Source organism: Salmo trutta, chromosome 13 (assembly GCF_901001165.1).
Source record: "Salmo trutta chromosome 13, fSalTru1.1, whole genome shotgun sequence".
NCBI classification, from domain to species: Eukaryota; Metazoa; Chordata; class Actinopteri; order Salmoniformes; family Salmonidae; genus Salmo; species Salmo trutta.
The window spans coordinates 54591072-54608612 of record NC_042969.1 but is presented as its reverse complement, the minus strand read 5'-3'; the positions used below and the strand labels follow the sequence as shown (position 1 = coordinate 54608612).

At 43.9% G+C, this 17541-nt stretch overlaps 1 protein-coding gene across 3 annotated transcripts in view; it reads right to left on the bottom strand.

Annotated features, from left to right (window-relative positions):
* The window catches only part of LOC115206070 (immunoglobulin superfamily member 11-like), a 112034-nt gene that overhangs the window by 14994 nt on the left and 79499 nt on the right, over window positions 1-17541 (bottom strand). For all 3 annotated transcript variants that reach the window (XM_029772640.1, XM_029772641.1, XM_029772642.1), the window contains one exon: window positions 2948-3111. In XM_029772640.1, the coding sequence (XP_029628500.1) occupies window positions 2948-3111 (164 nt within the window). The remainder of the gene's footprint in view (window positions 1-2947; window positions 3112-17541) is intronic.

Sequence of the window (17541 nt, the reverse complement as noted above, 5' to 3'; positions counted from 1 at the left end):
AGTAAGGCTGTAACCTAACAAAATGTGGAAAAAGGCAAAGGGTCTGAATACTTTCCGAAGGCACTGTATCCGTCCCAAAGTATATGTAGCTACTGCAGATTGCCCCTTTAATCTGAGGCTAAACATGAAAGATTAGAATAAACAAACAGAAGAATTAGAAGAGCTCTCTTCGCAAAGTGAGCAGAGGGATATGATCGTCAGTCAGCCTAAAAGGTTGGTTTCTAAGTGTTGGGTCTTTGAGGAGCACAACTGATGTTCTCACGTTTAATCTAAAGCTGGGTGAACTAAACTCTATCAACAACTTATTTATATATTATTCATGACCTCAGGGATGGTCTAAAAGATACCAAATACACGAAGCAGTCAGAGAGAGTCTGCACTAATAAACAAACAAGTATGCATAGGCCTATGTCTGGTATGTGAGGAAGAGTTAGTGTGCATTGTAAAGGTTTCCTTTCAGTCCATAAATTGGATACCGGTCCCAACATTAGAATATTGACGCCCAAAAGACTCGTAATTTGCTCAAAGTAGGGGTCCCACAAAGCCTGACATTTCCAGTGATAACACTCCTGTGGTTCTTTTAGAAAGACTTATCATATAAATGAATATAAATCATATCATTTTTATATCATATAAAATGGAACACTGTGATCAAACTTCACATGTGACAAAACTTTTGGACTTTAAATGACTGTACCCTTTTCATAATTGCCTATTTTCGATTAAAGAAATGATGCGTGCGTCATAAACTTACATTCATGAGATCATTTCAGAAATGATCCATGGTGTATGGCTCGAACCATAATCATTCATGACAGCCATTTCCTAAAGAGTGGCCTTGTGCTGTCGCAACACTGGCAGCGGTGTACACTCAAACCACAGTGAACTTTTCAGACAGCCCACCAGACAACATGAAGAAGCAGTACTAGCACGCTTGTGATAGAACTAAAAACAATGGCAAAGTTTCTCTATTTGAAGCATTCACTGAACTTGCACCCGTACGAAATGTTGTAATGGTTTACGGCAATACTTTATATTACTGGTACTATTCCACTATTACTCTTAGAGAATATCTTCTGTAACTACCCTTTTAATAAGCATGTCAACTACAGACAATGACACAGTACTTACCGAACTGAAGTGGTAAGTACATTAGGTCATAATTGTATGTATTTATTAGCTTGTTACCGGGTAATTACAACTGGTTATTCTACTGGTATTGACTCTGGTTCAAAACATATCTATTGTAACAGGTGGACAATTTTACACGCTTGTGCTGCACTCAAACTACTTCACCCAAGTTGATGAATGTAGGTGCCTTCTATACTGTACTGTAGCTCTGATGAGGTGTTGTCGTGCGAGCCTAGAGCTGACTCTGTCTTCATCCTTTTGTAGTGGTGCCTGAAAGCCTGAAGTGGCGTGCGCACACACACACACACACACACACACACACACACACACACATATACACACGGCACATCTGTACTCCTCTGAGACTACGTCACCAAATGAATGTGGTGGAATAATTCCTTCCTGCTAGAATCATCCAGACACAATGTTTCCCGAGCCTCGCCGTTTACACCAAAAGGGTGCTCAGACAGGCGTGAAGGAGGTTAAGGCAGCCAATTGCTCGATGTTAGCAATTCACTCTCCATCTGTGCGTTTGACTGTGTCAAAACAGCCTCTGTGTGTGTGTGTGCATGTAGATACCTGTGCAACCGTGTGTGTAGGTGTGGTGTGTGAGCATGGTGCGTGTGTGTGCACATGTGTGCACATTTGGATAAGTATTTTTCAGTTGCACGCACCTCGATGTACAGTATGTTTTTCTGAGTGTGGTTACACTGTGTGTGTGTGTCATGTATGTGTGTTTATTACACAGGGGCGCAACTTTCACCAGGGACGGTGAAAGTTACATTCTGTAATTGCATTTTTGTCACACCCAGTTTTATCATTGGAATGTGATACAAAACGAGGCAACGTTGTGCTTTAGGACCATGCAGACGCCTCCGAGCGGTCGGGTAGGCTGTTTGGAGTGTTTATCTGACTGAATAAATATATACATATAATTATGCCCCCCCCACTTCTAAAACCAAAGTTACACCCCTGTTATTACTTCTCATTGTGTGTGTGCGTGTGTCTGTGTGTATGTGGTGTGTGTCCACGCATGTGTGTGCTTGTCTGCCTGATTGTGTGAATGTGTGTGCGTGCTCCCATTCATCCGTGTGTTTATCTGAGTGTGTGTGTGCATGTGTGCCTGTGTGTGTGGCGAGAACAGCTGCTCCAGGTTAATTAGTGCATAAGATTATTATGTTATGTGGATGAGGTTAAATGTGTTGGAGGCAGGTGAGGTTGTGACGCCTGCAGCTGCAGATGAGAGGAAATCAGACCGAATCAAAGGGCCAGGAGAAACCTGCGTGCTTTGTTTCATTGCCTTACAACACAACAGCGGCCTTCTTTGGGCATACAGGAGCAGCCGCTTACATCCGGTTCTGGCTCGGCTATAGATAAAGTCTGCACATGCTTCATGTTCACAGGGACTAGTCCAGTGTGCCAGGCGTGTGCTGTATGTGCCATACGCCACACTCCAAACACTACAATACCTGGGTAGCCTGGCACAGATGCGTGCAGTGTGATTGTTGTCCCGAGTGTGACTCATATGGGTCCCATGGGAAAACAGTACAGTATATTCACAAATCCTCACTGAGGTGACCAGTCTGGCATGTCAATAAAGTTGTGTTGAGAGATTTTGTTGGTTAGGGAGGGAGCGTAGGTGTATGGAACTGTGGAGAAGGATGTGATGGTGGTGTATGGGCTGGTAACCTTGTCTGAGTCCTGAAGACGTGTTAGCTTTCTACAGCTAATGCCTAGGCTTTAGTTCAAAGGGATAACACGGTTTTGAGGCACACAGACTACGCAGATCACATAAACATGTTTAGAGGAGGTTTACCTGTTCGGGCTGGTTGGCATTGGACAGCGGGATGACCATCCAGATAATGTTGAGGTTGTTGAGGGCAGCGCTGGTGGAGAAGGAGCAGGGCAAGATGGCCGCCTGGCCGCGGGCTACCTGGATGCTGCTCTGGGTCACTGTGACATCCAACGCCCTCACACTCACTACAGAGAAAAACATACCGAGAGATTTAGTGGGTGGATAGAAACATTTCTGTAAAAATTTACTGTGGATAGAGACATTTCCTGTATCTGAAATATTTAACAGCAAGTCATACTCGAAAACATTTAAATGCTTTTGTTTTGATATAGCCTAAAAGTAAGGTTAACTCATTTAAACTAGATATCACTGAGATCCCTGCTCTTGGAGTTATTGGTGAATCATGGGCAGAAAGTACTTCAGTCACTCCATAAGTCCAATAATTGTTTCTCAAATCTCCTATGGTTGAAGAGTAAAGTTCCAGCATAATGTACCTCTAAATGGATATGCAGTATATTTCAAACCGAAAGGTCACGTTTAATCTTATGGCACAACGTCATACCCAACCCTATCTCAACATTTCCATCTGCACAGCAAAATAAACACAATGTAATATCAGAGCTACTCCTTAAAATGTTCTCCACAGCCAAACAAACATCCAAGTCTATTTTGAAATATCACATCAAACTAAACATATACAAGAAAAGCAGGAATACTAATGACTATATCATGTGTACTTTTGCCAACCCTCTATAGGCCACCAACTCTATCTATACGAACAGTAGGATCGGTTTGCTATCATCCCAAATGAACCAATCGGTATCCTGTTTAGCTGTCATGAAATAGATAGATGGGGGGGGGGGGGGCTGTACAACAACCTATTTCTGGAGCTGCTAAACATATTAAAGCCTCAATTGAGTTACATCCTACCGTAAAATGTATCTATCTATGTTCAAGGTCCGGTGGGTGTAATCTTATCTGGACATAGTGAGGAACACAATGCCCATAATCAACTTAGAGAAATTTGGCATGTCCTGAGTCCATAATGCAGGATGATGATGCTGACATAAACCAATTGTATAGGTAGGAGTATGCATGTAGCCAGCTGTCACGTTATTATCACTGACACGTTGCTCCTTCCTTGTCTGACTAAAATCACTTCCTACGCGTTGTTCCTCTGGCAAGAACACTTCAGCCCGGAGCCCAAGCTCCAGAAGGAGAGAAACACGAGAATCTCAGTGAGCACGTCTTGAGAGACAGTGTACCACACAGGCTAGCAACAGAGTTTTAAAGGCCCATTGCAGTACAAAAGTGTTTTTCCTTTGTTTTGTATCATATAGTACATCTCTTTTACGCTGCTCTTTTACGCCCCTCTTTTACGCTGCTGCTACTCTCTGTTTATCTTATATGCATTAGAGGTCGACCGATTAATCGGAATGGCCGATTAATTAGTGCCGATTTCAAGTTTTCATAACAATCGGTAATGTGTAAAAAAAAATGTACACCTTTATTTAACTAGGCAAGTCAGTTAAGAACACTTTCTTATTTTCTATGACGGCCTAGAAGCGGTGGGTTAACTGCCTGACAGATTTTTACCTTTTCAGCTCGGATTCGTTTTTGCAACCTTCCGGATAATAGTCCAACTAACCACCTGCCTTACATTGCACTCCACGAGGAGCCTGCGTGGCAGGCTGACTACCTGTTACGCGAGGGCAGCAAGAAGCCAAGGCAAGTTGCTAGCTAGCATTAAACTTATCTTATAAAAAACAATCAATCAATCTTAACATAATCACTAGTTAACTACACATGGTTGATGATATTACTAGTTTATCTAGCGTGTCCTGCATTGCATATAATTGATGAGGTGCCTGTTAATTTCTCATCGAATCACAGCCTACTTCGCCAAACGGGTGATGATTTAACAAGCGCATTCGCGAAAAAAGCACTGTCGTTGCACCAATGTGTACCTAACCATAAACATCAATGCCTTTCTTTAAAATCAATACACAAGTATACATTTTTAAACCTGCATATTTAGTTAATATTGCAGGCTAACATGAATTTCTTATAATTAGGGAAATTGTGTCACTTATCTTGCAAGCAGTCAGGGTATATGCAGCAGTTTGGGCCACCTGGCTCGTTGCAAACTGTGTGAAGTCCATTTATTCCTAACAAAGACCGTAATTAATTTGCCAGAATTGTACATAATTATGACATAACATTGAAGGTTGTACAATGTAACAGCAATATTTAGACTTAGGGATGCCATCCGTTAGATAAAATACGGAACAGTTCCGTATTTCACTGAAAGAATAAACGTTTTGTTTTTGAAATGATCGTTTCCGGATTCGACCATATTAATGACCTAAGGCTCGTATTTCTGTGTGTTATTATTTTATAATTAAGTCTATGATTTGATATTTGATAGAGCAGTCTGACTGAGCGATGGTAGGCAGCAGCAGGCTCGTAAGCATTCATTCAAACAGCACTTTCGTGCGTTTGCCAGCAGCTCTTCGCTGTGCTTCAAGCATTGAGCTGTTTATGACTTCAAGCCTATCAACTCCCGAGATTAGGCTGGTGTAACCGATGTGAAATGGCTAGCTAGTTAGTGGGGTTTGCGCTAATAGCGTTTCAAACGTCACTCACTCTGAGACTTGGAGTAGTTGTTCCCCTTGCTCGGCAAGGGCCGCGGCTTTTGTGGAGCGATGGGTAGTGATGCTTCGAGGGTGGCTGTTGTCAATGTGTTCCTGGTTCGAGCCCAGGTAGGGGCGAGGAGAGGGACGGAAGCTATACTGTTACACTGGCAATATTAAAGTGCCTATAAGAACATCCAATAGTCAAAGGTATATGAAATACAAATGGTATAGAGAGAAATAGTCCTATAATAACTACAGCCTAAAACTTCTTACCTGGGAATATTGAAGACTCATGTTAAAAGGAACCACCAGATTTCAAATGTTCTCATGTTCTGAGCAAAGAACTTAAACGTTTTTTTTACAGGGCACATATTGCACTTTTACTTTCTTCTCCAACACTTTGTTTTTGCATTATTTAAACCAAATTGAACATGTTTCATTATTTATTTGAGGCTAAATTGATTTTATTGATGTATTATATTAAGTTAAAATAAGTGTTCATTCAGTATTGTTGTAATTGTCATTATTACAAAAAAAAATACAAAATCGGCCGATTAATTGGTATCGGCTTTTTTTAAATCCTCAAATAATCGGTATCGGCGTTGAAAAAGCATAATCGGTCGACCTCTAATATGCATAGTCACTTTAACTATACGTTCATGTACATACTACCACAATTGGCCCGACCAACCAGTGCTCCCGCACATTGGCTAACCGGGCTATCTGCATTGTGTCCCACCCATCACCCGCCAACCCCTCTTTTTTATGCTACTGCTACTCTCTGTTCATCATATATGCATAGTCACTTTAACCATACCTACATGTACATACTACCTCAATAAACCTGACTAACCGGTGTCTGTATATAGCCTTGCTACTCTTATTTTCAAATGTCTTTTTACTGTTGTTTTATTTCTTTACTTACCTACACACACACACACACACACACACACACACACACACACACACACACACACACACACACACACACACACAACCTTTTTTTCGCACTATTGGTTAGAGCTTGTAAGTAAGCATTTCACTGTCTACACCTGTTGTATTCGGCGCACGTGACAAATAAACTTTGATTTGATTTGACATCTGCTGAAACTAACACTGTAAATGTGTGAAAAAATTGTATCAGAGTTATTTCCTGATAATTTCTGGTTGAAAAGATCCTCTACACAGGACGTTATAATCAGCGGGTTTTCGCTTGCCTGGTGCCATCACCAGGCAGTATAAGTTTGAATAGACCAATAACAAAGAGTTCCAAACCTCTCTGCCAGAAACAGACAGTTTTCAATTTTCCCCTCCCCACTCACACCGGTTCCAGCAAAAGTCTTGCTTGAGAAATTATTTTTGTTATTTTTGTTTAAGTTTTACCATTTTAAGGGAAAACTATTAGAGAAAGGTAAATTGTTTCCCAGAAATAATTTGATATTTAGATACAAATGCCTGCATTGGGCCTTTAAACCCAATGCAATAGAGACTAAAGCATTAAAGGTAGGCCTGGTTGAAACACTTCTCTGCGATATTACAAACATATTAAGATGTTGTGGCTACTGCCACTCAATTGCTCTCAAGCTTGGCTTCTACTTTACAATGTGGCTGTCAGGCTAGTATTGTCTTTCAGGTCAAATCTGAGAAAGTTTATAAAATAATCTAAAAAAGTCACTGTCAATAATTGTAAAGGTCAGTCTATTCATCTCTAATACTGAGAAACTCCAATGATTTGTTTCTAAATCAATCTCTACATTTATCTCAGATTAGTGAGAAATGAAGGAAGTTAATACAACAAGAAAGGAATATAAATTAATATAACACAGGCTATGTACGGCCTTAGGTGACTGTGATCCATCCTTGACCTCAGGAGATTTTTTCAAAGCCATGGAGGTCCCATTTCAATGGAACAACTCAAACCTCTGAACCCAAACAACCAAATCTGGATTCTAGTAGAACTTTAGCTGCACTTAGTGAGCTAGCCTGGCGCAAAGGAGCCAATGAAATTGTTCCAAAAGTCCCAACCCCGCCCATCTGGCACTCCAGGCCGCCACAATGAAACTGTCACGAATATCTTCGTCTTCAGACGATATAACGAAATCGTCATCAGAAAAGGTAGACCAATACGCAGCAGGTACGTGTATGCTCATTTTGACTTTTATTTAACTATCAAAACAACAAAACACGAAAACGAACGAACAACAAAACAGTCTGGCAAAGCCTATGCTCAACACAGCACAATCACCCACAACATCAAACACAAACACACCCTCATATATGGGACTCTCAATCAAAGGCAGACAGACAACACCTGCCTTCAACTGAGAGTCCCAACCCCAATTAACCAGACATAGAAACTGACATACTAGACTAGACATAGAATACCAGAACACCAAACAGTACCCAAAAACCCCGGAATACTTAAACCAAATGCCCTTCAACAAAAACACACCACCCCGAACCACATAAAACAAATACCCTCTGTCACGTCCTGACCAAACTACAATACTAATTAACCCTATACTGGCCAGGACATGACAGAAACGCTTAAAATATTTAAACGATTTCAAATAATATCTGAACCCAGGTCTGTTCTGAACCCAAAAGACATGAACATATGTATTTTATTTTTTTTACCACTTTTTCATGGTATCCAATTGGTAATTACAGTCTTATCTCATCGCTGCAACTCACATACAGACTCGAGAGAGGCAAAGGTCGAGAGTCGTGCATCCTCTGAAACACAACCCAGCCAAGTCACACTGCTTCTTGACACAATGCCTGCTTAACCCGGAAGCCAGCCGCACCAATGTGTCAGAGGAAACACCATACACCTGGCGACCGTGTCAGCGTGCACTGCGCACTCGGCCCGCCACAGGAGTCGCTAGTGCACAATTGGACAAGAACATCCCTGCCGGCCAAACCCTCCCCTAACCCGGACGACACTGGGCCAATGGTGCACCGCCCCATGGGTCTCCCGGTCACAGCTGGCTGAGACAGAGCCTGGACTCGAACCAGGATCTCTAGTGACACAGCTAGCACTGTGATGCAGTGCCTTAGACCACTGCGCCACTCGGGAGGCCAAACATACATTTTTAATACTTTCTCAGCCCTATAATAAGTGTATTCTAAAAGTAGATAAAGCAGTGCAAAGAAAGAAAGAAAGCCAGTCGCACGAGAAGAAAAAGGACCTTGAGGCAAAATGGAAGACACAAGCGCTTATCTTTTCCAAACTCCTCCAAGGCTGCAGCTTTCTGCCCCGAACAGCTGGAGTCTCCTTTTCAAAAAACTGGATTATGGGGACAAGTGCTCAAGAACCTAAGCTCTCATGACTGCAGAATCCACCACACTCAAATCTTACTGCCTGGAGAGATGAATGCACATGGCCTGGCCATCCCTTGGGAACACACAAAGCATCGGGGAAATTGAGTGACATTTGCGTTGCTAGATCTAACACCAAAGGAAGGCAAAGTGATCGGCTGGCATGCCTGATAGTTTTGCAGTGCTTAACCTGTTGGTGGAAAAGTGAAAATGGCCATGTCCAAGACTGTTAAATGGTATACCCAAACTTGTGAGTACTTAAGGGTGGATAATGGACTACTAAAAGTACTTAGTGATGTATCTTAAAATGTAATGGGCTGATGAGGACTCAGAACAGCCCCAGCATACCAGCCAGAATCCACTCCCATACCCGTTCCTGCGCCATCCTTAGATAAGAGGCCTCAAGGAGAAATGTACAGTACCACCTGAAACATTTTTAATTTATGGTTTGGCAATGGATTCCTGTACGCCCACTTTACTAAACCCTCATAAGGTCACCAGAATGTGAATGTTTGTTCGAAAAACTACATGAATAATCAGTTGACCACTTCACATGTTTTAGTTTTTTTATGTTTCTCTTTTCTGTGAGAGAAAGCTGCACCAGCTCTACTTTATTTTTATAGATTTATTTACCCTTTATTTAACTAGGCAAGTCAGTTAAGAACAAATTCTTATTTACAATGACGGCCTACCCCGGCCAAACCCGGATGACGCTGCGCCAATTGTGCGCCGCCCTTTGGGACTCCCAATCACGGCCGGTTGTGATACAGCCTGGATCTACTTGTCAAAAATTGGTTGAATCAGCATTGTTTCCACGTAATTTCAACAACAAAAATGACATGTGATGACATTGAATCAACTTGGAAAACTGATGGGAAATTGCAAAAAGTCATCAACGTAAGAGAATTTAGTCTTTTTTTAAACCTAAATCCACAGACATGGTGACATTTTCTGTTGATTTCACGTCAGCTGACAACTCTACCAAAACTAGACATTTAAGGGACGTCTGTACCCAGTGGGGAAGCTCTGAAAAAGGAAATGCTCATGAATAAATAAAGTGTCCACAGAAAGAGTAAGGGAACCGTCCTTTTATGATAAAGCATTGGTGTAGATATTGAATTGCTCAAACCTAGTCTTGTAGTTCAAATCAAATCAAATTTTATTTGTCACATACACATGGTTAGCAGATGTTAATGCGAGTGTAGCGAAATGCTTGTGCTTCTAGTTCCGACAATGCAGTAATATCCAACGAGTAATATAACCTAACAATTTCATAACAATTACTTTATACACACAAGTGTAAAGGAATGAATAAGAATATATGAATGAGTGATGGTATAGAACGGCATAGGCAAGATGCAGTGGATAGTATAGAGTACAGTATATACATATGAGATGAGTAATGTAGGGTATGTAAACATTATATGAAGTGGCATTGTTTAAAGAGTGACACATTTATTACATACATTTTTCCATTATTAAAGTGGCTGGAGTTGAGTCAGTATGTTGGCAGCAGCCACTCAATGTTAGTGTTGGTTGTTTAACAGTCTGATGGCCTTGAGATAGTAGCTGTTTTTCAGTCTCTCGGTCCCTGCTTTGATGCACCTGTACTGACCTCGCATTCTGGATGATAGCGGGGTGAACAGGCAGTGGCTCGGGTGGTTGTTGTCCTTGATGATCTTTTTGGCCTTCCTGTGACATCGGGTGGTGTAGGTGTCCTGGAGGGCAGGTAGTTTGCCCCCGGTGATGCATTGGGCAGACCTCACTACCCTCTGGAGAGCCTTACGGTTATGGGCGGAGCAGTAGCAGTACCAGGCGGTGATACAGCTCGACAGGATACTCTCGATTGTGCATCTGTAAAAGTTTGTGAGTGTTTTTGGTGACAAGCCGAATTTCTTCAGCCCCCTGAGGTTGAAGAGGCGCTGCTGCGCCTTCTTCACCATGCTGTCTGTGTGGTTGGACCATTTCAGTTTGTCCGTGATGTGTACGCCGAGGAACTTAAAACTTTCTACCCTCTCCACTACTGTCCCATCGATGTGGATAGGGTGGTGCTCCCTCTGCTGTTTCCTGAAGTCCACGATCATCTCCTTTGTTTTGTTGACGTTGAGTGTGAGGTTATTTTCCTGACACCACATTCCGAGGGCCCTCACCTCCTCCCTGTAGGCCGTCTCGTCGTTGTTGGTAATCAAACCTACCAGCGTATGAGTTTGGAGTTGAACCACTCACGCTTGAGTGCTAAGTACTGTATATCGATGTGTTCCCCCTCTCTCGGCTTGTGTAGGACAGTGTGTAATGCTAATGAGCTAAATGTCACACGAAATTGTTTACCCCACTCGTCCCATGACTTTTAATAGACATCCTGTCTTCCTTTCCACTGCTGAAGCCCCGGAGCCAGCCTGGAAGGATGTGGAGTACACTACTACTACCGCTAACTGGGCTTTATTATGCACTACCCCTCTTCTCTGGAGGCCGACTGTACTGTACAGTATATATGTCCATTCACCGACAGTGGGAGTGAGGCTGTGTTTGTGTTCCTAGGGAACTCTAATGGAAAAAGTCACCTTAGGCAGTCCTAAAAGAGCCTGCAGCGGACATCTCGCTTAAAACAGATTCCTCTTTTCATCCAGGAGCCAAGTGTTAAGAATTCCTGTTTATTAATGCATGGGAACCATACCACTGTGAGGAGATCTGTCTCTCTCTCTCTCTCTTACACACACAGTGGTTAAATGATGTGAGAATATCCTACTGAGATCAAAAAATCCACAAGGAGTCATTGGATCAGAGTTGATTAAGACATGACAACCGTCTTCTATTGTGCGCCAGTGCCCTTGATGCCTATAGGAAGCCTGCCATGCTACAAATGAGCATAGGGGATGGAAGTGAAAACACATCATTTTATCTCTCTCTCGCTCTGTGTACAGCTCTCCATGCCATCACAGTAGCACCTCTGCCATGGGCGAGTCAGCCTCACTCTAAATTCCTCTCTCCCAGCCAGCTCATTTGCATCACAGGCCCGTGCTTTTATTCATGGGTTTCTTTTATTCATGTTGCTACTTTCATTTCTGTTTCCAACAGATGCCCTGATGCTCTGATCTACTGCTGCTGGGCTGGCGTACACTGCTGCTGTACCATCACTGGGTGGCCTGAGGCTAAAACAAACACCGCACTCGAGGATGGTGGAAAGATCTGACCTCATCACTCAGCTGGGTCACTACGGAAACATAGTCCCTTTTTTATTCATCTATGAAAAATAGTCCCTTTTGGGATTTCTTTACCAGCACCCAAAAATGAGTGCTATTCTAATGCTCTTGAAAGGAAGGAAAGCTGATGTGAATGGCACCAAGTTGCTTGTGTTGGGTACATCCCTGCTTCCCCAATCTCTTCTCACATATACACCATTCTGAATTCATACACACTCCCAGTGGCCTTGCCATGACTGTTGAACCTCTGGACAGCAACAGAACGACTGGAACCAGACCAAAGTGTTCCCAAAGACAAAAAGTCAGTAGGAGGCAGAAACATGGAGCCACACACACACACACACACACACACACAAACCAAGGGTTATTTGTCCCTGGCCTTGTTGGGGCCCAGGGGCTTCACAGTACGGTGCTTTCACAGAGAGGGCCTGTGATCTGTGAGGGCCCCGCGAGGCCCTACCGTGTGAAACTCAGGTGGTAGCTGGGCCCAGCTGCTTCTTGGCACCTTCCAAATGACTCCGCTAAAAGCGTCGCAGAGAGGGGTGGAAAAAACAAGCGTTCTCGGAAATTGCACTCCTCTAACAAGCAACACTGTTTGCTTTGTCTCTGCTTTAGCGTACATCTTTCAAGCTTCACTTTTTAACTTGCTAACCTTTAAGATGTCCTCTATATCAAAGAACTTCTCCATGAACGGACTATGACTACCCATCTCGTCTCTGATTTTGAAACCTGTGAATTTTTCGGACTCAATAGTACAGCGTCATAAATGTTTGACATGAACAAAAAAAGTAAAAAACAGTGTTCTAAAAGCTGTTTCTGAGGAACATGCAGCTCCTTGCATGATGTGTGGAACAGAACAGAGGGGGGATGAGACTCGAGTCGCTCACTCTGAAGCCACCTGAGGGACTACATTAAAGAAACTATTCATATTTTATCACGGTGCCCCCATAGCTTCTGCACACAACCTTGGCTGGGCTGGAGCAAAACAAAGGGGCTTAGCCTAGCCTAGTGTCTTCAGTCTGCCCTGCACAACGTCAATGCTGACTGTCTGGGGAATTCAGCTGGTCACCGGATGATGAGGATAGGAAACTCTGTCACCTCCAATAAATCCACTATAATTGAGAATTTCAATAAGCATTTTTCCATCGGCTGGCCATGCTTTCCACCTGGCTACCCCTACTTCGGTCAACAGCACTGCACCCCCCACAGCTACTCGCCCAAGCCTTCCCCATTTCTCCTTCTCCCAAATCCAGTCAGCTGATGTTCTGAAAGAGCTGCAAAATCTGGACCCCTACAAATCAGCCGGGCTAGACAATCTGGACCCTTTCGTTCTAAAATTATCTGCCCGAAATTGTTGCAACCCCTATTACTAGCCTGTCTTCCGTGTCGTCTGAGATTCCAAAAGATTGGAAAGCAGCTGCTGTCATCCCCCTCTTCAAAGGAGGGGACACTCTTGACTCAAACTGCTACAGACCTATATCTATCCTACGATGCCTTTCTAAGGTCTTCGAAAGCCAAGTCAACAAACAAATTACCGACCATTTCGAATCCCACCGCAATCTGGTTTCAGAGCTGGTCATGGGTGCACCTCAGCCATGCTCAAGGTCCTAAACAATATCGTAACCGCCATCAATAAGAAACAATACTGTGCTGCCGTATTCATTGACCTGGCCAAGGCTTTCGACTCCGTCAATCACCACATCCTCATCGGCAGACTCAATAGCCTTGTTCTCAAATGATTGCCTCGCCTGGTTCACCAACTACTTCTCTGATAAAGTTCAATGTGTCAAATCGGATGGCCTGTTGTCCGGGCCTCTGATAGTCTCTATGGGGGTGCCACAGGGTTCAATTCTTGGGCCTTCTCTTTTCTCTGTATACATCAATGATGTCGCTCTTGCTGCTGGTGAGTCTCTGATCCACCTCTACGCAGACGACACCATTCTGTATACTTCTGGCCCTTCTTTGGACACTGTGTTAACAACCCTCCAGACGAGCTTCATTGCCATACAACTCTCCTTCCGTGGCCTCCAACTGCTCTTAAATACAAGTAAAACTAAATGCATGCTCTTCAACCGATAGCTGCCCGCACCTGCCCGCCCGTCCAGCATCACTACTCTGGACGGTTCTGACTTAGAATATGTGGACAACTACAAATACCTAGGTGTCTGGTTAGACTGTAAGCTCTCTTTCCAGACTCACATCAAACATCTCCAATCCAAAGTTAAATCTAGAATTGGCTTCCTATTTCGCAACAAAGCATCCTTCACTCATGCTGCCAAACATACCCTCGTAAAACTGACCATCCTACCGATCCTCGACTTCGCGATGTCATTTACAAAATATCCTCCAATACCCTACTCAATAAACTGGATGTAGTCTATCACAGTGCCATCCGTTTTGTCACCAAAGCCCCATATACTACCCACCACTGCGACCTGTACGCTCTCGTTGGCTGGCCCTCGCTTCATACTCGTCGCCAAACCTGGAACGAACTACAAAAATCTTAAACTGGAAACACTTATCTCCCTCACTAGCTTTAAGCACCAGCTGTCAGAGCAGCTCACAGATCACTGCACCTGTACATAGCCCATCTATAATTTAGCCCAAACAACTACCCCTTCCCCTACTATATTTATTTATTTATTTATTTATTTATTTTGCTCCTTTGCACCCCATTTTTTCTATTTCTACTTTGCACTTTCTTCCGCTACAGATCTACCATTCCAGTGTTTTACTTGCTATATTGTATTTACTTTGCCACCATGGCCTTTTTTGCCTTTACCTCCCTTATCTCACCTCATTTGCTCACATTGTATATAGACTTATTTCTACTGTATTATTGACTGTATGTTTGTTTTACTCCATGTGTAACTCTGTGTTATTGTATGTGTCGAACTGGTTTGCTTTATCTTGGCCAGGTCGCAATTGTAAATGAGAACTTGTTCTCAACTTGCCTACCTGGTTAAATAAAGGTGAAATATATATATATATTTTTTAAATGTCAGCTGTCTGCCAGAACTTTTCACATGACTGTCCAGGCTTAATCCAGCTGGCCCCCTCTTCCCGCTATGCCAAGCCTAATGAAAGAACCATAAACCCTATCCTCCCTCCCATTCACCCTCCCCCGCCCGGCCCCAGCCCGCGTGACCCCCAGCCACAGCCACCTCTCTCACCAGCCCACACATGCTGAAGCAGCCTGCTCAACATAACTTAGGCTAATACTGCCCTACACTGCCACTGCAGTGTACTACTACTACTACTACTCAGCACCAACTGACCAACCAGTCTAACACAGACACACCGCTCCACCTACACTGAAATTAGCCCGCCGCACAGTAGCCCACACACTACTGTGTTAGCCCTCACAGGGCTGAGAAGGCTAGCTTCCCCAGTCTCCACACAGGTCAGAGAGAGTGGTGGTTGGTGAGAAAGTGCTAGTAGCCATGCACAGGATGGCACTGAAGCATCACTGCAGTTAAAAGTAGCCTTCTAGTGCAGGGCTTGGCCATGATGTCCCCTTTCACTGGTATTATTGACAATCAGTGACAAGAGGGGCTTTTGTGAGAGATGTTGTTTATGTGTAAACACAGGCCCGGGTGGAACGAGACAGAGCTCTCTGTAAACTGTCTATCTCAGGGGACTGCATCCAGCCATCCACTCTGTCCTGGTCTTTCTCAGCACTCCAGACTGGTCAGACTGTGAACACAAGAGCCTTGCAGCGAGGGACAGTGAGTGACCAGCGACAGTGAGAGGAGCAGAACATTAAAGTAGGCCAGGGCCCCTCATGCCCGGATTAACCCCACCTAGCTAGTGCTGGAAGAGAAGACTGCTAAAGCTGCAGACAGATGGCTTGGTCTCCCGCACATGCAGCCTGGCCAGAGAGTGTCTGTGGTTTTACACACACAGCAGTAGGCTAGTGCTATTTAGCACCACTGTTAACACAGGGAGCGCAGTTTGGACAGAGCACAGCCACAAATTGTCTGTGTGCATGAGCATTATTGCCTTGACTACGTTGCCTTTGTGCAGTAGTGCAGTGTACAGGTTTTAACACTATAGGACCACCACATTTGTCCCCAAGCTTCAGCCTTGCCTGCAGAAGACAAACAGGGTAGAGTAATACATATTGTAATACAACTAATACATACAACATATAACCAACAGGCCTACATACAACCACTGGATCAGAATAGTGAGGCAACCCAACAAAAGAAAAACAGATGTGCTGTTGTCATGTGCTCCTGGGTCTCTAGAGGCAATGCTTGAATAAGCACAGCATTATCCTCGCAGCTAGCGGTGGTCAGCACAGCTTTCGCATCATCCGTGACGTGACTAAAGTAGCTCCATCTCCAATGGCTGGTCGGTATAGGGACTTCCCCGTTCTTTGTACTGCTACAGAGACAGACAGACAGTATCCCTGCCAAGCCAACCACTCCAGGACTGGGGCTGCTGCCATTGGGTACTGATAGGGCCTCCCCTCCACACTGTCTATCTGCAGGACAGGACAGGTAAGCCGCTTCTTCTCGCGTCTCGGCCTGGCATACCCTCACACCACCTGCAGATAAGGGGCTATTCCAGGAACGACCTCCTTCCTTGCTGTGGCTGCAGGTAAACCCTCCCTCCCTTCCTTTCTGGCTGGCCTCCCTCCCTTTCTGGCTGGCCTCCATACTGCCTGTAGATAATAGCCTCTCCTGTAAAATATCTCTTGGCTCTCCCTCTCACTGCCTGCCGATAAAGAGCTCTGCCTGCCATGGCTGTCTGACTGCCGGTGAGTTGGTCAGTCGTGCTCAAGTCGTCAGGGCCAACAGTATTTATCAGCATCTTACTTTAACTCGTCGATGAACTCAATCTCAACCTCAACTCCTACTTATTCTATGCATCGTAATAGAACATTCATGGACTAATCATAGCCTAGCATGCATGATGAAATTGTTTGCTTTCACTTCCATGACAGGTAAACCATTAGTGATCTAGCTACCGTACGCCTAAAGCAATGGCATAAAATACATGAGTAAGACAAGAGGAAACTACTGTATAAGTAGCAAAGTTCTCCCCAGGCTCTGTCAAATGGGGAAAATGGCAGTGATTGTTAGACTGAGCCTCTAAATGCACTAGATGTAAAAAGCAGGACAGAGGGGAGAAGTGGGGGAGAAAATGCCTGTACCGAAGGTTGTAGCTTTTCATTTTTTTTACAGAGAAAGAGAAGTTGACTGAGTGACAGAGAAATTGACAGAGAGGGTAGAAAAGAGGCTGAGTGCGTACTTTACAGGACAAGATCAGTGTCAGTCAGAAGAGAGACAAAGGACTGAAAAGTGCACAGGGACTGTTGGTCAGACAAGGGCAACGCCACCAACCAAAGGATCTGACAATGGACATTACCATTTAATCCCAACGGTCATCACTATTCAACCCCAGAAAGGAAATCACCGGCCCTGTTCAGATACTATTACAATCCCTTCTC